At 44.2% G+C, this 27,489-nt stretch overlaps 1 protein-coding gene across 2 annotated transcripts in view; it reads right to left on the bottom strand.

Annotated features, from left to right (window-relative positions):
• Positions 1-26,314, bottom strand: part of nfatc3a (nuclear factor of activated T cells 3a) — a 50,826-nt gene extending 24,512 nt beyond the window's left edge. Inside the window, exons 1-4 of one of the 2 annotated variants that reach the window (XM_079287736.1) lie at positions 25,874-25,932; positions 24,307-24,370; positions 10,176-11,358; positions 6,782-6,944 (exon numbers count right to left, since the gene is read on the bottom strand). In XM_079287736.1, coding sequence (XP_079143862.1) covers positions 6,782-6,944; positions 10,176-11,358; positions 24,307-24,319 — 1,359 coding nt within the window. In that variant the 5' untranslated portion in view covers positions 24,320-24,370; positions 25,874-25,932. Of the gene's footprint in view, positions 1-6,781; positions 6,945-10,175; positions 11,359-24,306; positions 24,371-25,873 lie in introns of both variants that reach the window. The other variant, XM_079287735.1, reaches the window with a different exon arrangement.
• Positions 26,315-27,489: the final 1,175 nt, after the last annotated feature.

Below are 27,489 nucleotides of genomic sequence, written 5' to 3'. Positions count from 1 at the left end.
ATCACCTGCTCCCTGCTCCTTTCCTCTTCACTCCTTCCTATCCTGACCTTCCTTCCGTCCTTCTTTCCTCTCCTACCACTGCTTCTCCCCTTTGTCCCTCTCTCCTCTCCGTCCCTGTCCTCTCCTCTCACCTACCTCAGCTGTAGCCCTCTGCCGTAACTCGACACTTTCTCACAGCGAGCGCCTGACTCTGCCAAGTTGTTTCCCTGTGTTGCTCCACTGTTGCCATGGCGAGACCCTCTGTGCGTATGCAGGAGTGTGCGCACATGTGTGTGTGTAATGAGCGAGCATCTACGTCCATTCACATTGCTGTAAACTACAGCCCTGAAGCTTGTGTGATAGAATGTGTGGATTTAAGGACACGAAGTTTCGGTTTTTGATGTGTGTGTGTGTGCGTGTGTGAGAGAGAGAGAGAGAGAGGAGAGAGAGAGAGAGAGAGAGAGAGAGAGAGAGACAGAGAGAGAGACAGAGAGAGAGAGAGAGAGAGAGAGAGAGAGAGAGAGAAGCATGTGTGTGCAACAGATGAAAAAACAGGCGCAATGGTGGTCAAGGTCACCAGTGGGTTATCTGGCAGTGGTTTCCCTCTGTAGCACTGTGGCACCTCGACCTGGGATCTATGGACACACACACTGTTTGCCCAGCACACTGGGGAGGGCAGAGAGAGCCAGGGGGGCCGGTTGACTGTTTGTTTAAACAAGGTCAATACATGTGCACGCATAAGCGTGCACACAGGAGCGTTTACTGTATACTGCATGAGGGCTGTATATGGCCTTGCCCCTCTCCCTCTCTCTCTCTCTCTCTCTCTCTCTCTCTCTTCTCTCTCTCTCTCTCTCTCTCTCTCTCTCTCTCCTCTCTCTCTCTCTCTCTCTCTCTCTCACTCTCTCTCTCTCTCTCTCTGCGCCTCGCTATGCGCTAAGCCTGATTACAACAAATGAGAGCCAAGCTTCCAACATGTTTATATGAAATACAGCTCCAGGGCAAAGCAGCACGAGCTGCAGCCAGTTCACACAGTGCAAACTGCATGCAATCTGCATTGTTGTCTGTGTGTCTCCCCCATTATGTCCGCCAGTCTGCTGAGAGAGTCAGCAGGAGTGAGATAGAGACCTGTCGAGGCAAAAAGCTTCACTCTGACACAAGACAAGAGGACAAAAGCAGATAGGACGGAGGTGGAGATGGACATAATATTATAATACAACCGTCTGTTTTTTGAAGACTTGTGTTAAAAAGAAAAGCACAGCCCTGTGCAATGTTGTGTTCTGCATGTACGCAGCCTTTTTTTTCTGTTGTGTCTGCCTCACTGTGCAGCAGCAGGTAATACCAGAGGGGCTCCTTATATTTGTGTGGGTGCAGCAGCACTCAATTAAGCTGTTTAAATACGCACAAGGATACTACCTCAGCAAGCCAGAGAGGCTTTGGACTTATATGTCTCCTAGCAACAGGTGTACCGATTATGGTCTGCAGCTAGCCCCGGAGGAACGGCTGAAACAACTCGTCAGCCGGGCTCAGACGTGGAACAATGTACGATTACTTCAAAAAGGGTCCGGTGGTCCATCGATATTGCAACGAATCTAATCTATCTATGTGATTCTGACTTGAGCGCCACAGTTGTAGGATCTCCTCAGTGGCTCATTTTCTGCGGCTACACTTATTAACAGCTCCTACATCCTGTGTCTGGGGCCCAGAACCACAAGTTAGAAATCACTGACCCCAAAACGGCTCCTCAACTGAGCCATTAAATTCGACACAGACACGCTGAAGAATTCACAAAACCGTTCTCTCTGAGAAATGTGGATGCGAGCCACTGGGTGAGAGGTATGAGTAACTCACTGCTGTGATACTGGAGCTAGTAGTAGAGGCCCAAACGTCAATACGTCCTTCTCCCAGAAAGAGTCAATTCAAAAAGAAAGAAATCTACAATTCTGTCAAAAACACTGAGTTTAAAGTTAAAGTAAATCCTTTTTTTTATGCTTACAGCCCAGCTATTTAGTTTTTCTTCTTTACAGCCCAAAAATGTAACATTCTGAAAGTAACTTTGGCCAGAAATCAGATTTTAAAACGTGGCCACAAACAGCCAGTAGCCTCACAGTCACAATCTGATCAGAGGAACACCTGTTGGGACTCCCACCTAAAGGGGATGGAGCGATAGAGTCAGCAGTTGGCCGAACACCGGAGAAGCAGGAATTGGAGCCTAACATGGCGGGAAAGAGACATCCTTGAGTTTGTAAACGAAGCCAGGGCTTGTTTGAGAGAGAGTTTGTCGATGCCTTGCCGGCCACAGATTATGTTACTGTGACTTGAAGCCAGTACTCCACCTGCTACAGGAGATTAGTGTGAACTTCAAAGTAGAGTATTACAGACCTCTCAAAACTGCAACCGAAGGTTACCTTGACAGAGAACTGTTTAGATCAGCGGTTCCCAAACTTTTTAGGCCACGCACCCCCTTCTACATCCCGACCGGCTTCACGCACCCCCAACCCCCCCCCCACACACACACCTTAAAAAAAAAAAAGCAACAGAGCCGCATAAAAATCAGACGAATGAGAGAACAGTTTGCTCGCGCGTGGCGTTTGTTTTCGTGCCTTCGAAATGGTAACGGACGTAACGTTACGAAGGTAACGGACGAGTGGCCAGATTGGCCACATCTGTAGGCTCGTCTACTTGCAGAGAGTAAACCTCACTCTTCTTCACGCGACCGACCAATGTAGCCAGGATGTCTTCGGACAAAGCATCGATGCGCGCGACAGTGTTGTTGGACACCGGGATCACGTCCAACTTTTTCGCTTCTCTCTCTCCAATCATACATTCCACCATCTCTTTAACATTTGTTTCCCTCTCCACCACCGCCTCTCCTCCCTATTACGCGGTCAGAATACTACCACAACACGCCGCCTGTCTCCGGCAGAAATGCGCTCATCCACGCACGGGAACAACACCGAGTTGTAATATATACCTCCATAACACCCCGCCACTCTCGGCTCATACCTCCCCAGCAACGAGGCACATCACCCGGTCACAATACCTCCAGAATGTCCCCGGGTGAAATCCGGGACTTGGTTTCATGGTTCCGAGTGGCGGGCGCTCACTCGTTGGCGCTGGGACGCGAGGTCTCCAGCCGTCCCCGCCGCGAGGCACCCGATCGTCAGGTCTTCAGCCCTCGGAACAGGCCGCGGGTCAACAACTTGTGGGTGGCGGGGTAGAGGCGAGGCAGATCACAGAAAAATAATAAAGACTAGAGTATGGCAAAGATATGTTGATGAGAAGCGTATTTGTACGTCAAACACAAACGTAATCAGGGAGAAAATACGTTCGTGGTAAAACGTAATTGAGAATGCATTTTAGTTTTGGGGGGACGTAATTTTTAGGAGACATGACTGCACCGCCATTACATTTTTCCTCTCGCGCACCCCCTAGAGGCAGCTCGCGCACCCCCAGGGGTGCGCGCACCCCACTTTGGGAATCCCTGGTTTAGATCAATCAAATGCATGAATACTCCTCAGGCAGAAGCAAGGGAACCAAGAAGCTGCCTTCTTTGACAAACAATGCAACAGTAACAGCACAGAGTTGATTCGTCTGTCCAGGAGGTGAACTTTCCCAAACAAAGTCAAAGTCAACTTGTGAAAAACAACTTTGAGCATTGCCGCTACCAGAGCCCTTTCAGGAGGGGAAGTCAGCACGGGAGGAAACCCGGAAACATGTCATAGAAGTGCCCTCGATCTTTCTAACCACCTGTGTGATGTAAAGATGCACACACAACTGTATGCAAACTGTTACTGAGGGCTCCACCTGCACTCAATGTGTACTTGTAGGCTACTGTACCAAAACACAAATGTCTGTGCCAAGAAATCCTACTTTGCATACTTCAAAATGGTCAGATGATGGATTCAAATGTATCCACGACAACAACACACACGGCCTTGATTCTGTCTGACAACAAATAGTCAGGCCAGAGGACTTTAGGACCAACACTACATGGAGAAGACGTCATAATAACAATGGCAGTTGCTGTGGTATTGGCCCCTGATCTGACCATCTACCAGTGTTTAACATCATAACAAAGAAAAATATAGTCAAATATGTCACAATCTATGAGTTGAAACTGTGCAGCAGAGAAGCTGCAGTCACACAGGCCTCCGGGGAATCGCTCGCTTCACACCTTCAGCTCACCTGGGAAACAGGATACCTGCGAGCTTGTCAACGGCTTCAAGAGGTCTGACCCCCTTACGTCCAACAAATGCTGAGTCAAGACAGTGGCTGCCTCCAATAATATTCCATGTTGTTTTGTGTTTCTTTAACGTCAACAACAGCTCTAATCTTCTATCCAGCATGTCAAATTGTGTTATTCTGATATCCTCAAACAATAACCCAAAGCACAATGTGTGTGTTGATTTTTGTGTTTCTGTAAAAACAATAATGACATCACAGGGGTGAGGAAATTACCTTTCGATGTGGTAGTTTTTATGCACAGTGCATCACAAAAAGGCTCAGAAGACCAACAACAGAGGACTGTGTGTTTAGTAAACAAAGACTGACTGTTAGACCTGCCGGACAAGTGCTGATACTATCACATCGCATAAACCGGCTGCTCATTTGCTGTTGATAGTTTTTTTTAGTGTCTTGGGAATTCTTCAGCGTGTCTGTTGAATTTAATGGCTCAGTTGAGGAGCCGTTTTGGGGTCAGTGACTTCTAACTTGTGGTTCTGGGCCCCAGACACAGGATGTAGGAGCTGTTAAGAAGTGTAGCGGCGGAAAATAAGAGGCAAATGAGCCACTGAGGAGATCTTACAACTGTGGAGCTCAAGTCAGAATCACATAGATCTAGGTTCAAATGTTTATTGTTATACTACAACAAGCTGGTGTGTGTGTGTGTGCGTGTGTGTGTGTGTACCAGACCACTTGTATCATCTTGTGACATTGTCTACTCTATAAAAGGACCTGAAAGCAGGTTGTGTGCTGTTGTGAGTTCAATACAGAGGAAATCTACAATTGGACATTACTTTATCAATATTGAGGTATTAAAGCGATTAACTGCCACTTCACCGAAAACAGCGGAGTGATACGTATATTAGCTGATCACAGAATGGTGTACCGATTTATTTTTGTTTAATGTCATATAAAATAACGGTAATAAAGCTCTCTTGCTCTCTCTCTTCCCTCCCACACAGAACTCATTGAGCCTCATATTTTCTCTCGCAGGGCTCCACAAACCGCTGCTCATGACAAGCGAAAGCTGTTAGTGTGCTTCTCCCGCTCTGTCCGCGACAACACGATTGCAGTTGGTTCATGAAAGTGCGTTTCAGCAGAAATAAATTACATTTTCACTTTCAGCACTGGTAGTGGCAGCACTCTGCTACAGAACGTCTAAGGAAGAAACACTGAGTGACTTCTTTCACTTTTTGCAACTATACTGAGCAGTACATGAGCAGAAGTAAACTTATCTTCTCTTGTGGCTTATCATCTCTTTGCCTTCGGAGTTGCGATAGATTATAATCTTGGTCAAGATTCATCCCAACAAAAACGAATAACTTGATCAAATAAAACCTATACATTTAAAACAAATAAAATGTTTGGAGTAAACTAACCAGAGTCGGCTGTCTTCACACTACAGTACAAACACAATGCACTGCTATAACAACAAACAACCCCCTCTGGGGATGATGAATGAGGGCAAGTGTGGCAAACGCTCGGTTGAAAACATTTGACGGCTAAATTATGCATCGTCACATATGGCAGGATGGAGTGTTGGTCTAACTGAGGTTGAGATGGTTAATGATTGGCCTGGAGGGAGCCTGCATGACTAAATGCATGAGGACATAGGCTGTTCCTAAAGCAACAAATGGCAGTCATTTGGGCTCCGTGGTTCTTTCAGGAAGTGTCCACAGCTGTTCCAATGTTGCGGTTTTTAAAAATGGTTATATAATCTTGTGTATGTTGTGCTGTTGACTGAGTTAGCCTAAAGGACAAACCTTCCCATCTTTAGTCCAATGACAACACATGTTGCCACCACAACCAACAATTATTAATAATAATTAATGATACACAAATTATTGGGCTGTGTTTCCAAAGCGTTGTACATGTCTTACTGTGTAAGAATGAATTGCATTTTCGATATGTGGCAATCCTATTGGGCGGGTTGAAGTCAGCCATTGTTAGCTTCCACAATGTGGTCACGGTCAGGCTCTAAGGCCGTATCCTAATCATACGTACAAAGGAAGCACGTCACGGTCTTCTTGAAATATTAATGGGACTGAATTCTCTCTCTCTCACTCACAGGTGCTATCAAATTACAAAGCAGCTGACTCGGCTATAGTGGCAGCTCTCTTTAGCTGCCTGCTTGTCTATCTGCCTCAACAGCTTGACTGACAGTCTTGCTGTGGGAGAGGATCCATGTGACCGTCCACACATGCAAATCTGTAAGACGAGACCCTGAATGCAACGCACATCACAACAACCAGCAATAAGGCCTATCTATCTAGAGTCCAATGATGTAGCATTAGTCTTAGTAGCAGCTATCGCTAGATGACAGGTAGGTTGCTGAATGATAAGCGCTCAGTGCACAGGGTCTCCCTTGACTAATGCATGGGCAGCATCACGTCAACACAAACAGTAAGTCAGTCCTGACCTCAGTATGGAAGAGACACCGGTGGTCGTATTTTGTTTAATGGAGCAGAAAAACCAAAGTTAATATCCAGTAAAACTGATTTTGGTCATTTTTAATGCGTAAGATGTCAGGACAAATGTTTCTCACCGCTAACCTTGTTAGCATTTGGGTAATTGGTCTTACCTTGACTATCGGGTGGCCTCCGGACGCTGCTTTGATGGCTCCTCGGCTGCCCTCCGTCTCATAGTGCGCTCGGTGGTGGGCTTTGGGCTGGACCTCTATCTTCAGGTCGTACTGGCCAAACTGGCTCGGCAGTGGCCAATCGAGTGGAGGCAGTGAAGAGGTCCTGATGAGAGAAAACCCCACACACACACAGTAGATTAGAGCTTTGGTATGAAATAATTCTAACATAGAGTGTTGTATAAAAGATGAATTCCCCTCAGAAAATCTGCCTTCCTTCTCATTTATCATATTTCAAAATGTTCTGTACGTATGGTTATGTCTGTGACATCACAGAGTAGGGTCAAGCAAGACAACCTCTCTGTCCAAAAAGTCTTTCTACGTGATGGGTGAAGACGATCTTAAGGCTGCCTGAAAACCTCCAAAAGCTGAAAAAGAAGCGTTTCCCTTTCATGGTGTGAGACAGCATAATAGGTGTAAAATAGGGGGCATAACAGGCAGTTGTCTTAGCCCCACCAGACGGTGAATCACTGGAATGCCCACATGCATTAGTCCTGTTCTTAAACATAACACTTGTTATAGGTCAGGTTAAGACTTTAAGGTTGAATCATCTTCTGAGGGGGTTTTTCTTTGTGAGTGTTCTGTGTGGGTCAGTGAACGGGTGGTAGGAAGAGAGTGTGTCAGACAGTGAGTAAATGACTCTGTGTGTGTGTGTGTGTGTGTGTGTATACACTGTACAAGTGTATATTGTATGTGTAATGCATCACAGGGGCTGGTATTGTGTGCTGCCTCTGTGTAGGTCACAATCATATTTGAACAGCTGCACTCACAAATAAAACCCTCAATGGCCTCCACAGAGAAACTGAGTCTCTCCATCTCAGTGCATTGCAGGAGTTTATCTCCAAAGCATTTTGTAAACACAAACAACCATTAACAACAACCAAGCAGTCAACATTTGTCGCATCTTTACTGTAATTAATTATTAATTAATTATTCATGATACGAGAGGCAGCACGAGCTAGACTGTATGTGTGTCGTCCAGGTGTTCTGTCTGGTAGCGGTTACAAAGTCACACAGTTTTCTTTTAGCACAGCAGTACGTACACACAATCATAAATCAAACTGCGTCCATGCGCGTGTGTCTCCATTTCAATGTCTGCGTATGTTAGGCCTGAGTCAGTGAATCGACTGCAGCTGTGAGTATGTGCTGTCTCATGGGCTAAAAAGAAGACCAGCTACGCTACACACTGATCTCTACCTCAGTTTAGGCTATTTGTGCACACGGTCACACGGTGGCATACGCTGTTATTCGGCTCTACCCAGGACGATACAGGTTCCTAGCATGCAAACGAGTCTAAACTGCATGTTGGATCTTCTGACAGTACACATAATTATTGTAAAGTGTCAGCCAGCATGGCTGACTCCCTGAATTCTTCCCTTTCCAAACGTCCGTCAAGAGCTGGCTACACGCAGGCCGATCTGATCAGAGTGAATTAAAGACATGTGAGTCAGGCTTCCAGTGGAGGCATTTCACTTCATAAACCGCCTTACAGACTGGCACCGGATCCAAAGGAGAGACTGCATTTTGGAATGAAAGGGGCATGTGTCTGCCATTTTGTGAAGGTTTTTGAGCAGCAAAATGCGGCCTTGTGGTTGAAAATGTAACTGAGCTCCATTCTACAGATGTGACACACGAATGACATGTAAATGTCAGCTAAAACCACTTCAGGTTGTAACTTGTTGCATAAAGACTAACTGGCCAGGTTGAGCAAATCACATGAGACTATATCTACACACCATACCACCAATAGTTGTCATGATTGTCGACATCATCATCTCCTTTCAAAACCACCGTTAACTATTCTGAATGTATCGTCTGTTTCCTACTGACAGCGGCTCCATCTCAGATCTAACACGGTGTAACAGAGGCATCCTAACCCTCGTGTTTTCCTCCCGACAGCCACGACAAAACCGCCCAGGAAGTGCGGGTTTGCATGGCTGCCACGGTAACAGGAGTAGAGGGAGGACAGAGGAAATGTGAGCTTTGTGACGGAGCGGAGCAGAAGCGGCGGCCTTATGTCCTCACACAGAGCGTAACCTCTCTCAAATGACTACGGCGTGGTGTCGGGGCTCCCGGCCTGATCACAGTCCCACAACTCATCCTGTCTTCTTCATAGCATCCTTTCCATCTGATGAACTAGGGAATCTTGTGTCGACACATATAAAGTCATTAAAATGGCAACATGTAAATAGATTATCTTGCATTCGAAACCGAACCATAAATATGTCATGCATAACAATGCAATGACGTTATTCTGTCACTGTCTTAGCTGTGGCTTTAAGAAATGTCACAAACAAGGGCAAGGGTGCAAATATCAAACAGTCACTCGTCATAAAGCTGACCCTGTTACCCCGGCCTGTTATTGTCTGGAGAGTGTTAGGTCTATGTGAGCAAGCATTTCTGTTATGTCTATGCATGTGTGTGTGTGTGTGTGTGTGTGTGTGTGTGTGTGTGTGTGTGTGTGTGTGTGTGTGTGTGTGTGTCGTGGCCCCCTTGCCATATGTGCCCTGTGCTGATTTACAGTGCTAGGGGCCAGTGCACACAAACAAGGCCATGTCTTTCATCTGCTGCACACATTGGAGAACAGACAGCAGACTCCTGTCCTAAAAAAACTCCAATATGATATGATGTACTAATAAACTTGTATTACTATACAATGTTTCTAAGTCAGATTTATACTGCTGATACGAAGCTCAAAGTTCCCTTGTTATTGAACATTGATCCATCAACAAGCCTCTTATTCATCCAACGTGCCATTTGATGCTCCTTTACTGCCCTGCAATGTTTTCACTTCTCTCCCACATCAAAAAGGCTTTCCAATCTTTATGACACCTCACAACACTCCATAAAAACATTTACCACTGAGGTCTATTGTTTAGCCTTGCACTAGTAATTGCTTTTAAGATTGACGATAATTGCTGCCTTGCCGATCGGTGATTGCATCAATATTTCACAAAAATGACGGACACAGAGGCAGTTATCGCCACACCAGCTTCTGTTTTTGACTTTAAGTTAAAAATGCTTTCGAGTTTAAGGATATAATGCGTCAATAATCTATTCCACACTGCTACTGCTGTCACTACTGTCGCCAAGTCTTTCTCAGATACAAACAGGAAGTAGAAAAGAACAAATGGATTGCAACAGAAAGTTCTTTTTAACCAGTTGAGAAAGTCCTCGCTGACATTTGAACAGATACAAACGTTTTCCAGTCACTTCCTCTCCATCGACTCCTCTGCATCTACATGAATATTTTGCTGAAACTAGATTAGGTGACCGCATCTACGAGATTAGAGTCAAAATCTTCCACTGTTATTCTGCTCAACATCACCAAATTTACCTGAATATGGGTGTATGACCGGGTTTGGGTTTATTCCATGAAAAGTGAGAGGGCACCGAGAGGAACTGTTCCCCGGGCCCGTCTTTCTTCAGGCTGTGCAAGCCGTCGTCTGAAGGAGAGTCCAGATTAGGAGACGTATTTCCTTGGTCATCCAGCCCCAGCTCCCCTTTCCCCGTTTGCATAGACGTTCTGTCTTGTGAGGTCTTCCTCGTCTTGGATGGGATGTCTGCCTCGGACGGGCAACACTGGAAGGGTGACATGCCCACAGAAGGACTGCCGACCCAGGTGTCCTCTGTCACGCTGCCCCTGGGTGACGGTCCCGGTGTGGGCGTGGGTGAGTGATGGGGAGACAGCGAGCCGGCGTAGCAGATGTCGGCGCTGGAGTGGCGCCTCTTGCCGCAGGGCGAGGTGGGACGCGAGGAAGGCCTGGAAGGCGGCCGCGGGCTCAGCCAATTTTCGTCTGTGACACTAGTACGTGGCGAGTGGCAGGGGGACTGACGGGGCGACAGGCTGACGGAGTGAGAGTGGTGCACAAAGGCGGGGTGGTGGTGCTGCCAGTGGGGCTGCTCCTCCAGAACCCCGCCGCCGGTTTGAGGGGAGACACAGCCCGGGGAGGTGAGAGGGGAGCCCAGCGTGAAGCGAGCGGCCGCTTCATTCAGCTCGGAGTCAACGTCGTCGTAGACGTGTGAGAAGGACTCACAGGAGGAGGCGTCAGAGAACCAGCTCCTGGAGGAGAGGCTGCTGCACGGACTGGGGCTGAGCGAAGAGTCCCGGTACGCGTGGTCCAGGGGCAAGTAAAGGTGGTCTCTGGACAGGGGCCTGTCGCCGTGGTAGTCCCCATCGGGACAATTGGCCCTCAGATCCTCCTCATTGGCATCCATCTCCTGCTGGCAGCTGGGGGAGATGGAAGTGATCTGGATACTGGGGCACTCAAAGGCCTTCGGTGCCTCCAGGGGAGCAGAGGGCAGCAGAGGGGAGGCGCCGTACTTGGAGGCCTGCGCCCCATAGCTCGGAGGCTCGGGTCCTGGTTTGTGCGAGTAAAGGCGTTGGGAGTTGCTGATGATTTGGGAGTGGGACTGCATGCCATGGCGAGGCAGGACGATAGACTGGTGGTTGGTGACCATAGACTGGGGCTGGCCCACATTTAGGATGTAAAAGGACGTGTTGTCATCGGGCTCCAGGTCTAGGAGAAGAAAACAAAAAGGACAGATTAAGAAACAGCAATCTGGAGGTCATTTTCTTATTGCTGTTACTTTTCCCTTAATGATCTTAGTTTGACTTCATTGTGTGAATGAAAAAGGAATAGAAATTCCTCGAGGCAGCAACATCCAGATCAACTCTCATCAGGACATTTAAAAGCGTATGTTGGGAACACATACTTTGGATTAAAATAAAATAGTGTTTAGCGTTCAAAGACTACACCTTAGTTGTGTCACAGCTTCTAAAGCCACATTGTTGGGATAGCTACCTCGGGTTGTAGGGGCACAGCTACGGTTGTGTTTATCACACAAAAGCACTATAGGCATAGAGTTGATACATTTGCATCTAATCAACCAACCCTTTAATCATCCTGATCACAGTTTAAATCAGTCTGGCAGAGAGGAATAGTGTAAAAGCATATAATAACGAGGTCATTTTCAACCAGGATTAGAGCTTCTACTTCAGCCAAGACAATGAAAGCGTATTTGAGCATATTTGTATGTTACTGTTTGGGTTGCTGTATATTTGTGCCTCGGGACTCCTGAAGCATGAACACAGTGGTCTGAAATCTCCTCCAGGCCTGTTAAACTCTGTCTTAAAAAGGGATAAGACTAGAAGATGTATTTGGTCATTATTATAAAGTCAACCTACTGATACTACATTCCACCTACGAGTAATGTATTCATCCTCACCGGGGCCGCGCTTGAGTCCAACTTATTTGATCGCAGACCCATATACGGTTGCGTGCTGAGTTTGCGAATGAGCCCAGTCTCAGGAAAGTAGAGGCCAGAGTGTTGCTGGGTAGCAGGCAGTCATACAGGCATTGTTCCAAGAGGGATAACCAATGAACAGCACTACTCAGGAAACAAATTCACACAACGGTGCGTGCTGTCCGCTGTCATCACAGCTAGCGCCGGCAGGCTATTTATACCAAAGGTCAACACACACACAAACAAATAGACACAAGCTCAGTGTCCGCACATTGGCACTACTCTGTTAGAGGTTATTGATAAACCTACACTGGATACGCTCTGCTGCTCTCACTGGGAGTAACCCAATGTTCGACATGGGAAACTTCATTGCACTTGCACAATAGAAACGCTTCGGGAATTATATATACAACATATATAACATACATATATAACCCACAACATGTAACCCATTTTGAATAGAAACTAAGCTTGAAAATAGAAAGCATCATGTAACATCAGGCTTCCTGACATGTCCCGTCTTTGGCCTTTAAACTATGATGAACTTCTGCTGAACAAAAAAAAAAGAAGAAATGATTATCATCCTTCAGAAAATTACAAAATGACCAAGTTAAAAAATATAGGCCAATGAGATTGAGCATTCATTAAACGATGAGCTAAGCTGAAACCACACTGTGGCCGGCACAGGAGATGGTTGTGAAATCATCACACTTCCCTTTATTCCTTAAATGTATCTACCTGCCTCAAAAGACCATTTTTTACATTTGAAAACTAAAACAGAGTAAGATAAACAGGCTATAGCTTGGTAGTAACTTCATTTAAGTTCCCATATTTGTTTCCTCCGACTGTAAATGATAACCACATACCAGTAATATGAAAGCTTTGTTAAATCTGATATCAAAGATGGCCTCAAAGGCACTTGTGAAAAGGGTTTTGCTTTCTGTCCTCCCCTCCTCTCTATCCAACAGCAGCAATAGAGGCAGTGGCAGCCAGCTTTATTTATAGCTGCTCAGTTTGGAGCTGGCGCTGCCTGCCTGTCACAAGACCCGGCAACGGATCCTCTGACCACAACATCTGACTGACTGACGAGCAGCAAGAGGAGGACGACCGAGCCGATAGGAAGAGAAAGAAGTGAGACAGCCTGAAGTGGGAAATAACACGAGGAGAGTGTCCCTGCTTCTTTCTGTACAACATATAAAAAAACATAGAATTGCAGTAAAGATAAATCTCGATTAAAAGCATTTTTGAAACAATTTGTCAAAGAGGACAACAATAAACACATTGTATTTATTCTGCCTTCTAAAAGCCTCTATCCTAGAAACTTATTTAGACAAACATTATCAAAACATTTTGGATTACAAAGACATGAATATCTCTGCAATAAAGGAGAGATAAGACGTGAATTGTCATTTGCTAAAACAATAAGAATTCTGAATAGGCTTTTCTGGGTTGCTGCTGAGCTAAAACACAACTTGACACGCTTATTTTAGCTCACATCACATTTAAACACATTCAAAAGAAATGTAATACAGATAATTCAGGGCAGGTCAGCACCAGGTGCTGTTGATTAGGTACTAATTACAGACTAATTACAAACCAATTAAACTATTCAAGTTGCAACAACTTTTTCCCTGAACTTTTATCTTGGTAAATCTGGAACTGTGTTTTTATTTCTGCATTGTTTTGTGAGTGAAGCTTACTCGGAGGGTAAGTTTGTTCACTACAACTGAATATTATGTTCGCAAATTGTCACATTTAAAAGACGAGACTAAACAGTCACAATTTGCTTCATCTACAAATCCCTGCACAAGTGATGACACATTCAATTCATAAGCTTTGCCAATTTAAACTTCACGCAGAGCCTCCAGATGCCAACCCAAGCTGACAAGCGCTTCATCGACTGATGCACGTTTCATTAGGGCTGCACCGACCAACCAGCTTACTGGACGAAGAAGAAACTAAACGAGAAGCTACAGTTGCTGGATCAGCTAAGTTATGACATGTGCTCCAAAGAGCAGCAGTCACTAGAAACTAACCTCACACCTGGGCATTGATGGGTCATGTTCCGACACTGTGCGTTGTATTTTGTAGCCTGTGGTCACAGAAAACAACCTGTTTAGAGTAAACTACTGAGAAGAAGCCATCGTTGTTGCTGCCGTGTCTGTTGTGTACTACTATGGCAATCATCGAGTATATAGTATCATGTGATGACTATGTTTGGATAAAATGTATGATGCATGTTAATAAACACATTACGGTCTTGGTGTTTGTATGAGTTATCCGAGTTGGCCCAGTGATTGTAATGAGAGCAGTAACTTGTCTCTGGGCTGTCTGCTTCTCTGTCTCCTCAGATAACAGATTAGAAATCCTTCTGCTGAGTTCATTTAACATACTGAGTGCAGAAAGGATCCATCTGCTTTTCTATTTTTGCATCCTATACACACACAATGAAGAGAGGTAAGTAGCAGTGTTGCACAGATACGGGTCAGACGGGGGATGACCATGTTACCTGGCTCACAGCCCTCTCCTTTCCCTGAGATAAGATTAGCCTGCTACCTAAAACCTTCCAGTGAGAGGAACGGGGTGGGTGGTGGTTTTTTATCAACGGCCTTGGTTGCTAAAGCCCCTACAATGTTCCTATAAGCCTCCTCGGGTATCCATACATCAGACCTGGTTAAATAAAGATCTGTAAGAGGCTTTGCTGTACCGAAGATAATAATATCTCCGGGAGACGTTTCAGTGGAGTCCGCGTCTTTGTGGATGTTTGTGAGGCTCCACAAAAGAACGCTGTGTTCTCGCGTTAACCACGGGGAACGTACCATGGGGAACGTGCCGGGGCCCACTGGTGACGGTGGCGTCCACGTTGGCTCCTTGACACAACAAGCCTCTGGGTGACAGTCACACTCCCCGGGGATTCTCGTTTCGGGGGATAATCCACAGAGACTTTTGTTTCCTCCCTCCTCCTACTCTCACTGCACACAGAGTGTGTCAGGGTCCTGTGACCGGCGGTGGCACAAAGGCCGACATTCTGAGAAAGTACCACTGAGGGAGAGAAGGATTTATCTCTCCCAGAGAAGATGACGCGCTCATCGGTTACGATCTTTCTGTCTACCGCTCTTCATTCTGTTCGCTCTCTTCATGTGAACATGTGCATGCGTATGGGTATAAAAGTGTGGGTGGTGTTTGAATGTGCGTATGCTCCTCTGTGCCTGTGGTTGTACCTCTGTGCCTTCCTGTGTCTTTTCGCATTTTGCTGTTTGGGTATATGTGAGTGTACCCTTGTGTGTGTGTGTGAGTGTTTGTGTGCATATGTACGTGCGCACACCCCAACACATATTACTGTCTTAGGTTACCCGCTAGCCCCAACAGCATGTGTTGCTGGAGCTGGAGGGTAACCTTAGTCAGGGTTCCCTTTGTGGTGGGCGAGCAGGTTGATTAGAGCCGGCTCTGCTTACATCCCCGGCACAGAGGGCTTTGTTGTTCAGCCCGGTCTCCTCTTTCAGCTGCCGACCAACAGACCAGAGCACAAAGTGTGCCAACACGTCATGTACAGTACGGGATAAAATGTATACACCTCAGATAAATAATCAACTAACGGGACGCACCGAGCCAACTCTTTCTTTCACATTTAAATCACGCATACTTCACCGTGTGGAGATGAAGCTCTACCGTAAGTTCAGTGAGGAAGATTACACGTTTTGCATGCCTCGGCCCGTCGTCTCGTCTCGTACATCTCTGACTCCTCTCACGCATGCTCACTCACTATTTCCTTGCTGTCCTCGTTTTGGGGGGCTGTCAATCATGATATCAGCTGTTCTGATCAGCTGGTCTCTTCTATTCAATACAAATACATCGTTAGCCTTTCACCTTGCTGCCGATTGTCTCTCCACCTCTAGTACGTTCGTGTTGCTGCTGCGCACCCCTCCACCTCGCCTTCATCAACTCATCATTCTACGAGCCTCATCATCTGGACTCCACGGGGAGATTCATCTTGTAGATGTAGATCTTTTTTTCATCTTGATTTAACTCATTTGGGCTAATTTGTATGTACCTTAAAACCACAGCAAGGAATGCTGAGTCAGTGGCCCGCTGTGACTTTATGAAACTGTAAGAGAAATCATTGATGAAGGGTGTATACCTTGATACATTAAATCATTTATAATTCAACAATAACCCTTTTAAATCTTTTTTATTGCGGTTGTTATAGATATTTGCAGTGATTCCCAGCAGAGCTCACAAAAGCAAATTTAATTCCTTCCCCCTTGAGTTTTCCAAGAACTGCGGCTGGCTCGTTGCCTACGCTTCTAAACACAGAGCCTGTGACGCACATGCACACCCGTATCGTAAGGACTACACCTGTGGCTGTAAACCTTGCTGACTGGGTCTGTGCCAAACCTCCTAATGATCCCTGTACACTATGTGTAGGTGGTTTGGGTCAGTGCACAAAAAGTGAGAGTGAGCTCGAGAGAAATCCAAATGAGGCAGGCTGGACATAGGACATATAGAGGAGCATCCTGAGGTGCGGGCCTGGGTCTAACCCGACATCTCTACAGCTTTGTTCCTGTCTTATCCTAATGTTATGTTCGGGTTACATCAAAAAGCCTTCCTGTGCCGTCACAGCAGACTCAGCAGCCAGCAGAGGCTTAACAATGGCAGCCTAAGCCAATGTTAACATATGCCGGCAGCTAAATTAAGCTCCTAATTAACAATCTCATTCCGAGATAACATTATGGGATAAACATAGAGTGCCAAGTAGCCACCTGAACTAAATACCCACCAACGCACGAAGATCCCTTTCAAACACATCACTAATTGCCATTAGAGTACATCAAATGTGGTACTCTTAAAAAGATATCAGGAAAGGTTAGTACTTATATTTCGATCCTAAAAATGAGCTATATTTAAATGGCATTTATACTTTACAAATAGTGAAATTAATATAAATATATTTCAGCACAGATTTATAAGAGGACCCTGATCCTCACACAAGGAGTTCACTGCCCGGTGGTCTGAACACCAAAGATGAATGAACATTGCGGTTAGGAAACTTCCTGTCAGGGCAAGTCTGAAGTAACAAAGCTATAATTGCTAAGAGCTAGGACGAGTAATTAAAACTGGAACCATTAAACTAAAGAAAGTTCTCAGAGATCCAGCACTTAATATAAGACAAACACAAGACAATGCAGAACGTGGCGTACAGCTAAATGTCGACAGAAATTAAACTCAATGTGTCTTTAGATTATATGTAAGGATCACACGACACGTATTTGACAGATACGTCCAAAACCAAACTAGAGCCACATCCCTGACGGCAGCAAAGCTTTCCATAAGGTTGATCAGAAGTAGGCCTGCCCCCTCTTAGTCGACTAAGAGTTATTTAGTTGATTAGTCATTTTTTAAAGCTTTTCATGGAGAATGAGTTATTTCCAAGAAACGTACGCGCACATCTCTGGTAAACACAAGTTTTAAAGCGGTGCTTTTGTGTGATACTTTGTAGAGAAACTCAGTTGTACGGATCTGTCGATTAAATTGACTGATCGATTCGTCCACAGAATTGTTTGAGCGTTAAGTTGACTAAATCGCGTTTCTTAAACGTCAACAAACCTGGTCCGGGATAAAACAACCCCCCCCCCCAAACTTCTCTTAATAACCTGGTTTCATCTGTGCATTTAAACAACAACGTCTCAGAGCTACAGTGCATTACGATATTGGCTTGAAGGCGTGCAATAACCCGGAGCAGATAACATCAGAGGCTCCTGCTAGCAGGGGTGACATTTGAACAATCTGTCAGGGCTGACTGTGCATGTGCCTGAAAAGAAAGTCAGGACTGGGGAGGGAGAGACGGAGCGAGGGAGAGGGACACACAGGGAAACAGAGAGACAGAGCGGTGAGAGACGAGAGAGAGAGGACTTAGTAGTGAGACTACAGTATATACACACAGCTGATAAATGCACAAGTGTGTCAACCAATATCCTCCAAACAAATCATACAGATTGTTATACTATATACTGTATATACTATGTCCCCGGAATATCCCAGCATCAACAAATAAGTGTGTATAGAAGAGATTGTTTTAAATGTACCTGTACACCTTTCCTAATCTCCGTATGTCAACAATGGCCACCCCCGGACCTCCTGGCCTTGACCCACCTTCACAAAGATTGATTAAACAACTGTACCAGCAGAACCACTTCACATCCTCCGTGTGGCTTGAGCAGCAGGGAGGATGGATGGTGACGATGTGGTGAGGCGGTAAAAAAAGAAACGCAGTGTCCTCAAGTAAAAGGGTCCATCTGCTGCGCTCGTAACAGTTCTGCTGCTCTTTATCATGCTTGTAATCAGGCGACCACAACAGAAACAAACTAACAGGAAACAATAAAGGAAAAAGAACCAGAAGACAGCAATTTCCACTCCAAAAGCATGAATGGAAGTAGGAAAACCCTTCCTTTACATCTTGTTCACAGCTCTGCAAGTTCATACATGTTGACTCCAACAAGATGACTTCACTATCTTTACCATCGAGGCCCAATTCATGTTTTACTCTCTTGTGTAGTGCATGAAGTGATCAGCAGTTCATATTGTTACAACCTCTATCCACAATTAGTGTGCCCTTTCCGCCCAGCTGTCAAAGTCCACATGGTCCACAGTCCACTGTTGACCCATGTAGTAGGGTCCACTCAAAGACAGGGGAGGGGCCCCGATTGAAGTGTGTCCCATCATTCCTCTTGATAATCTAACCAACGCCTCGCAACTGGAGTTACTTAATTTCTTTTCTTTTCTTGTGTATCCCATCTGAATTTCCCCACGCTGGGCATCGCAACAGTCGCTGTTTCTTGATAACTCGGGACAAGAAAAAAACAGCAAGGGGTAGAGGTGCCAATCCTAAGCATTAGCCGCATTGAGAGGGAGCCTAAATTAAAATAGGATTCAAAACCGAGCTAATCCCTGCGTAGCAAGCCATGCCTTATAGTAAGAACGAAAAAAAAGAAAGAAAACCAGATGCAGGAGTTGAACAGCTTTCTCTCTGGTGTAATGCAGCCTCTGACATGTTGATACAGCGCAGCCAGCGGTAGCTTCAGTTACACTCAATTTAAACTAGACAGATGCCACACATAGTTACTCATGCCTCGCCCCGGGAAACAAACGTCTCATTCATCACACTGGGTGCTGGGACCCCTTTCGGTTCAACCGGGTTAGGGGGCACCCGCATGGGGATCCGGCCCCACATGTGGACCTCGTGCATGACTGTCTGACCTTTCACCTCTCTGTCTTTTACCTTTTCATGAAGGTATTAGAACCTGTGGGTCCATACACTCACTTGTTCCTGATACAAAATACTGGCTTGTGTAACTGTCATTCTCCACTCTCCTAGCTGTGCTGGTATGCTTTCCTCTCTTTCATTTCACCATTTTTTTGGACATTGTTATAATAACTATAGCTATGCATACCAACAAGCATCAGTGTCCTACAGACTGATATGTCTAATATCAACAAGCTTCATAATTAAGATGACAAATAAGGACCGTAGCTTACTGCACATCGGGAGTCAAGTACAGTGAATACAACATGAAATAATATTTTAATAATAATAATAGTATTTGAGATGGAAAAAAACCAACGAAATTTTAACTTTAGACTGGAGACGTGTGTATGTAGTTATTTTAGGGCAGATGTAATGTAAAATAAAACAGGGCAGCCTGTACTCTGAATGACAGCTGCTTGTATGAGTAGCGGCTCCAACCCCTCAGCATAAAAAAGCCCAAACAAACACACACACGCACACAAACACACCTGGCTAGAGTCCGGGAGCGCCGACACACACTCACCTGGCGATGTAGCGCACAGCATTCTTCCACTCCTCTCCCCGGTGAGATCGCAACGTGCTCGAGCAGTAAAAAGTTGAAGGCTGCAGACGTGCTGGGACGAGAGGGGTTCTCCTGATCTAAGTACAAACGAGTCACTAGAACCTGCCGCCTGCCCTCTGCCACTCTCTCTGGGAGCTCAAAATAGTCCACCATGAGAGCGATGTAATTTCAGTCTTTCCCACGACAAGGACTGAGAGGACTCTTGGTTCAGAGCAGCAGAGCAATGACAACAACATAGACAAGGGCAACATTTCTTTCTCCGCTAGCTACTCTCATGAAAAAGAAATGGGCCTTGACATGTCTTCATTTCTAAACACGACAAAGACAATCCTACAGGCACAAGAACTCTCGATGCCTGTCAACGGAACACAATCAGACCTGACTAGTCACTAAGTGGCTGTGGTGACTGTCGGCATCTGGAGATTTCATTAGCCTTGATCAGTCTCTCTGATGTCACTGGTGGTCTCTTTCACATCCTGAGAAAGCAGTGAGAGAAGAGAGGAGCCTCCGTCATCCTGATGGTGGGTCTACAATGAGTCTGTGCTGGTACGGTGGCAACCGAAAAACCACAAAAGAAAACAACAAAAAGGACTACAAAGTAAATATATATATGGATTACATACAAAGAGAAAAAAGAAAGGTCTCGACAAACAGAGCAGTTCATCTTCCCCCTCACCAGCAGCTGGAGAGCGGTGTGGCCCCTCTCCTTTGGTTCCACCCGGCCATCTGAACCCCACATGGTATGTCTGGGCAGACAGCCACACACCTCCACTGTGGATCTGCTACTCTGCCACCCATGAAGGGCACTTCTACCCCCCGCCTCATACCACCTCTAACGCCCGGTGGGGCTACGGCTTCGGCCACCTGCACAACCGCCCCCCTACACCTCATTTCTACCACTTCACATGAGACACTCGATCACAAAATACACGTTGCAACATATTGTCAGCTGGAAACTAGAGTTTAAAACAGTGAAGGGGATATATGTTCTATAATTAGTATGTACAAGCTGAGCCCGTTCGATACTATATGACAGCAAGTGGGAGGCCACAGTCTGCAGCGAGCAGAACCATCACACACGAGTGTCTAATACCACTTTCAGTGCTGTTTGTTTCACAATGAGAGTTAGCTGTAAGCTACAAACCGGAAAAGGTCGATGGACGTTATCCATAAAGTTATTAAATACATGACTTGCATACCTCTTAACAGGTGGTTTCCCCTGCCTATGGTAATCTCTGGGAGGCAGCCGAAGTGGTTTTTTTCTTTACAATTGCCTGAAATGACTAATTAGAAGAAGAAACAGCACTGAGCTCAACGATCACAAGAACAACTGCTGCAGAAAAACAAGAGACCGAGCAAAAGTGACATGTTATTAAAGCAAAATGGAGACAGAACACAGTAAACGTTGCTGCTTTTCATGGTGAACATTTTTTCGCACAGGTCATTTTGAATCGATATTGTTGTTAAATAGTCGTGTGGTAGTCGTCTGTGTAAAAGCGTACCTTCATAGTGAGCTCATGAATTAGTTAGTTTGTTAGTTGGGTGGGTTGACACAAATGAAAAGTGACCGTAACAACTTCTCAGGGACCAGACTGACATTTTCAAATTGATTGTTTCGTGGTACAAACAAACTAAGTCAATGCAAAGACATAACTCACAACCGCCTGGACGACGAGCCTTATAATAAATTGTACTGCTGTCCAACCACTGCACAGCACTTTGTTGTTCTTAAATGTTCTCTATAAATAAAAAGGACTGCAGAGAAACTGGACTTCCTGGTGAGTCTGTATCTGTTTTCCTGAGTTGCTACTTGTTGTCACAGTACACATGAGTCGGGGAACTTGTCCTTTTGGCTGTTTGTGGCCAAAAGACGAGGGCTAAAAAAAAAGCACTGCGCGGTGATTAAAACTGATGACAATCAGTTCAGTTTACTCGTTTCATTTTTCCACTCCCCACGATAGTTTGCTACTCCTCTTGTCTTGATTCATAGTTACTGTCTAGAGCTTTGCTTGGGTTATTTAGGCTTGGACTAGGGTTAGATCTTAGGTGAAAGCTAACAGTTTAACCATTTTTTAAAACCACTTATTGCTGTATTCATTTTAAGAAGTGAATTGGTTAGAAGCTGCAGAATCCTCAAACTTCCAGGACAAAGAAGGAAACCTTTTATTATGTTGCTACTAGGATTACAACATGGCAGATGGGTCAAAAGCACTGAGAAGTTGCAAAGAAGAAGAAGACAGCACCACCTATTCTCTAACTTTAAAAAAAGATAATTGGGTAACAGGAACTACCTTTATCTGGAGCATAAACCTGCCAAAATGTGGAAAATAACATTCAGTGTTAGCAACTCAGCTAACCACATGGCGGAGAGTTGCCACCATTAACATAATGAATTATTGATGCCTTTAGCTACAGGCTAACTAATGGACTTCATCCGATGTTCTCATCACACCATGTAGCAAATGACAAACTAGAGCTGAACCGATTTATGTGACCAATACCGATATAGATATTTAAAAAGTTTAAATCCCAATGGCGATATATTATCATAGAAATGTGGCGTCGACGTTTTGTTTTTATTTTTGAGACTTTGGCTCCACTTTTTCACAACCTCACAGCTCAGTTCAAGCAGCATTCAACAATAAGAATCTCAGCGGAGGTTGTTACAAAAACAAGTCCCGACTTGATCCCTGCCTCCAGAGAAGGAGACCAACCTCAGGAGTGTGAGAGTAACTCCCTGTTACTCCGGCTGTGTGATCCTGTATTACACTCCCGTAATTAATTTGAACAGGGCCCATTTATACAGTCCGGACCAGATTAAAAACCACTTGCACAGTGGTGCTGCTTATATTCCGACACTTCTTCCAGCTGCAGATTTTTTCCCCCTCGTCCCATTTCCAAATCAAACTTCTCTTTAATCGAAGGAAAAATTTATTTAAGATTGCACAAGCCAAACCTTGATGCAGTCACTGCTTTCCCAGAGCTCCATGAAAAGGACACTGAGCTGAAGAATGTTCAGACGGTCACGGCCCACAGACAGAGACCAGTGAAGGAGCTGAATTCAGCCTATATGCAAATACGAACACAGATGATCTGAATCAATTAATTAGTGTGTTTCAATCAGCTCATGACCTTTGTTACATCACATGTCACTCAGCCTCTAAAAGACTCTTTCACACATATTATCACAATTTAACTGAATGAACAACCCAAAACAAGTGTCTGTCATGCTTTAGGAAACAAGCATAAATGATCATTCATTCGTCATCCTGTGGCCTCAAGTGACTAAAGGGGAAATCTGCCCTTCTCAATCATAATGCATATCAACTTAATGAATTTGCATTTCATTAGACATTATGCTTAAAAAGTATGGCCTAAATGACAACACACACTGATGAACCTGTACAAAACAAGTTATCCACATACCAAATATGATCAATAACCTGTAGATGAAGCCATTTCAAGCTGTTTTTATATCATATATAATGCATCCATACACGTAATAAATTATTTTCACGGTATGTGACCGTTTGTGTGTCCAACAATAACGGTGATGTTCTATACAGAAACTAAAAGCAGCTTGGCAGTTTATTTTCTCCAAAACAAAAACATACGTTTCTTTTCTCTTTGTTGACTGGAAATATTTCTCTTAGGCAACAAAACTTTTTTTACCGTTAAGTCATGTTCTTAAAACAACTTTAACTTGTCATATTTATACCTGCTTGTTCCATCACTTCCCTGTATCTATATAGTGAGTAATATTTATTCAAATCCATGCCAACCCTTTTCATGGTTGGGATGTTTTTGTTCTTGAGAACTTAATAATCAGTCAGTTTATGAAACAGTCCGAACAAATAAAAACATGAATTCACTTCATAACCAGTTCTTCACAAATAAGGGTGGCTGGACGATAATTCAACAAGATAATGTATCATCTTTCAATGGAATCATATTGAGATATCATGATACACAGTTATGTCGTCTGAATTGATAATAACAAACACATACTAATGCAAATTTCTCAGAAAATCATATAATTTTGCTCTTAAGTACTTAAAATGTTAATATTTTGCAATAAAGTTCTTAATGAATTTAATAATTATAATATAATTGTAATTTAATTTGTATAATTATTATTCATTATTATGAATACAATTTGTTAAGTATTTCATTCACACAAGAGTACACAAAATCATGTGGTTCCTTCATACAGACATTGTGATATATATCGTTATCAACATATGAAATTTTGATTTTGATTGCCCAGCCCTATTCACAATCAAGCTTCTGCTGATTGCTTACTTTGTTTCTATGGATAAACTAATACAATAATGATTGTCTGTCATTAATACTTACTAAACCCAGGCATTGCTTAATCTCCTTTTTGTTGGGCGTTGTCATCTCAGTGGGATAGTTTAGCCTGGAGGAGAGAGAGAGAGCAGTGCCATGCGGCAAAGATCCTCATAGATTCAAACCCAAGGCATCTCATGAAGAACGTTTTAAGGTTTTGGTGTACTTTGAATCGCAGCAATGTACGACTTATTGTTTGAACTTGAGGCACGTCAAGGATAACATATCCTGAGGGTGAGAAAAGATGGTTTACAACAGGTTCAATCACTAGTTCAAAGTTTTTTAGAGTGAAAGTTCCTCACTACTAAAGGTGTTACGCATAAGCACAATTACCTGATGATTTTACACATCCCTCTTTTGTTTGTGTCCCTAACATTTGACATCTAGCAGTCACAGTGAACAACCAATAATTGTAATGGCAAACCAACTATTCAAATGTCAAGGTTTGTTGTAGTTTTTAGAGTTAAAATACTTGATTGACTGTTCAATAGTGACAAAGTTGACAAACTTTAATAGACTTTTGCTTTAACTCAAACTGGCTAGAGGCAATGTCAAAACGTTTTACTCCCAGATATCACGCCAGATATCACGCCAATAGGGAATCAGATTTGTTCCGAATACGAAACTTACAAATGTACAATTCTGGGCCATCTCACCTGCATTGTAGGCCCACTCCTCTTAAAATGTTTCTTTAAGGTCTTGTGTTGTGTTTATGGTGGCACCCATAATAATAAATATACACAAATGTAATAAATATATATGTTTAAAAGTGTATTTACACTTATATTCTTGGAATATTTATATTTTCTTTGGATTAATTGATTTCTGGACCCTGTAGAAACAAGCTGACTAAGAAAAAGCTGTCAACCTGTAATTAATTGTACATAAACACAGCACAGGACAATGTGTTGTTTTTGTTGTGCATAACTCTTAGACATGTCTTTAAATTCACAAATATCAACACAAACAACTTTTTTTGCTAAATGAATCCATGTTAGTGTAAAGTAACGTTACACATAGCTAGAAATATCAACTGGAAAGACTGTTTACAGTGAAATTACACAGTTAAAAAGGTTATTAAAACGTTGCATCTGTCTTACATATTTGTGAATAAATGTTTTTACATTATCATGTGATACTTTGAGAATCAGTGACATTGAAAAGAGACTCTTCCTTCCACCAAGTCAAACTAACTAGCGGTTGCAGTCCCGCCACACGGCGTCCACGTTTACAGTCGACAAAGCTATTCACTGTTCATTAGAATATGACAATAAACTGCACTTGTGCTAACGTGCTAGCATGCCTAGCTAATGACAGCTGGTGTTGTGGACAGTAGGTGGGCGACCGCGATAGAGAGCGTGATATTTTAATATCTCCGTTTCTCCAAAAAAAAGAAGAAGAAAAGAAACATATTAGGGTCGGTTCCTCATTTACAGGAAGAGCACACACACACAGGACCGAGGCTGCCGGGGCTAAATTAAGCCAGTAGTAATATTAGCTTAGGTTAGGTGAACTTCAAAGCTACTGTGCCGCAAGTTTAACGGGAGGAATGAACGGGAGGAAACTCACTGACCTGCGGGGCCTAACGGCTGCTGCTGCCCGTCCTCTCCGAAGATCAGTCGGAAGTCCAGCTCCTCATTCCCGGGGCAGTTCGCGGTCGTCATCGGGTTTGACAGCTCGGGTTTTTCACCCCGCTACTGGACCGTCGACCGCTGGAGCAATGTATGCTCTCCCCTAAAATGTCACAATATTTACCGACTGCCACGACGCCGAACTTCAAACTTTTAGTTATTGTAACTCATACGCGTTCATGCACGAGCTCCCATGTCCCCCCGTCCCCCTGGTTTGGACAAATCCAAAATACAGGTCAGCTCCTCTTCCTCTGGCAGTTAGTGCACTGGCGAAATTTGTGGCTTCGACTTCAGAGAAAGTCGTCTGCCTCCTCCGTCTCCTCTTCTTCTTCTTCTGTTTCTCTCTGACAGCCGAGCAAACAACAAAGAAGTGTCTTTCTCTGCCCGTGTTTAATGTCCGCTATAAAGCTGATGAATTGTCCGTTTAATTGTCCCGTCCCACCCCCCCTTCCTCTCTATCTCTCCTCCGGTCTGTTTCTCTATCGCTCTCTCCGGAGCTTCTATCCCAACTTTTACTAACCCCGCGTGACAAGGCTGTCCCAGTGGTGACGTCAGCAGACACAACACGGGCACGCACACACATGCAAACACACGCACACACACACACACACACATCCAGCTCCTCAGCTATGGAGTTAATAATCAGTGTATGAAAGACAACTTACAGGCCTGAAATAGCCTTTGTGGTTTTTTGAAGGTGTTGTCCAGCGTGAAGCAAAATAATACACATATATATATTGTAATACCTTTGATAATGTCTTATCACTGTGTTAATAAGCTGTTTTTGGCAACACAAAGTGCACTAACATTTGAAATTGCGTATAGTGAACCTTTTAACCTTGCAACAACAAGGTCTTACAGCCACTTTGCTCCATTTAATTGGCCCTCCATTTTCTTCCAACCACTCATTAGGCTACATCCGACTGCGCCTGGCTCTCAATGTTGCCTCTCTGTGTGGTTCCAATCCAAACCAGGATTGGTAAATCTAATGACACGATGCACTTTCTACCTTTACATCCCTCCAGCCCGTCCGCCCATTCATTTCTAATCAGCCAATTTGGGCTAGTACTACTGTACTGTAGGGAAGAACAGACATTTTGAACATAGCTTTTTGGATTATTTAGGTTATGATGCAGCCTAAATAGCACATAAATTATGTCCATTGAAAATTAAAAAATGCTGTTTGTGTTCTGAGAGCACGGACTTTAAAATCCTGTAGGTATTTGCCACTTTTATCCTTGATGCTACCGGCTTTCGAGGGGTGATTCACACTCAGTTAGAAACATTCTACACTTACTGCCTCCTCAAATGGTCACTTTGCACAGGGTTCTGGACTTGGTGGGACTGAGTGGGTATTTCGCACCAGGACACTACACTAAAATATTGGCCAAAGGTGCAACAAGTTGAGAAGATGAACATGTTGTGATCCAACCATTTCTAAAATGTCTACAGTAAATCTGTATGGCCAGTCAAAGAGATGTTTTTAGGCTGATCCTTAGACCTGCAATTGTCACTTTTAAAAAAAATGTAACTCTGACATGGTAGGATATTGAGTAGC

The sequence above is a fragment of the Melanostigma gelatinosum genome, assembly GCF_949748355.1.
Source record: "Melanostigma gelatinosum genome assembly, chromosome: 2".
Lineage (NCBI taxonomy): Eukaryota > Metazoa > Chordata > Actinopteri > Perciformes > Zoarcidae > Melanostigma > Melanostigma gelatinosum.
The sequence above is the reverse complement of the archived record's forward strand: the minus strand, read 5'-3'. Positions and strand labels throughout refer to the sequence as shown.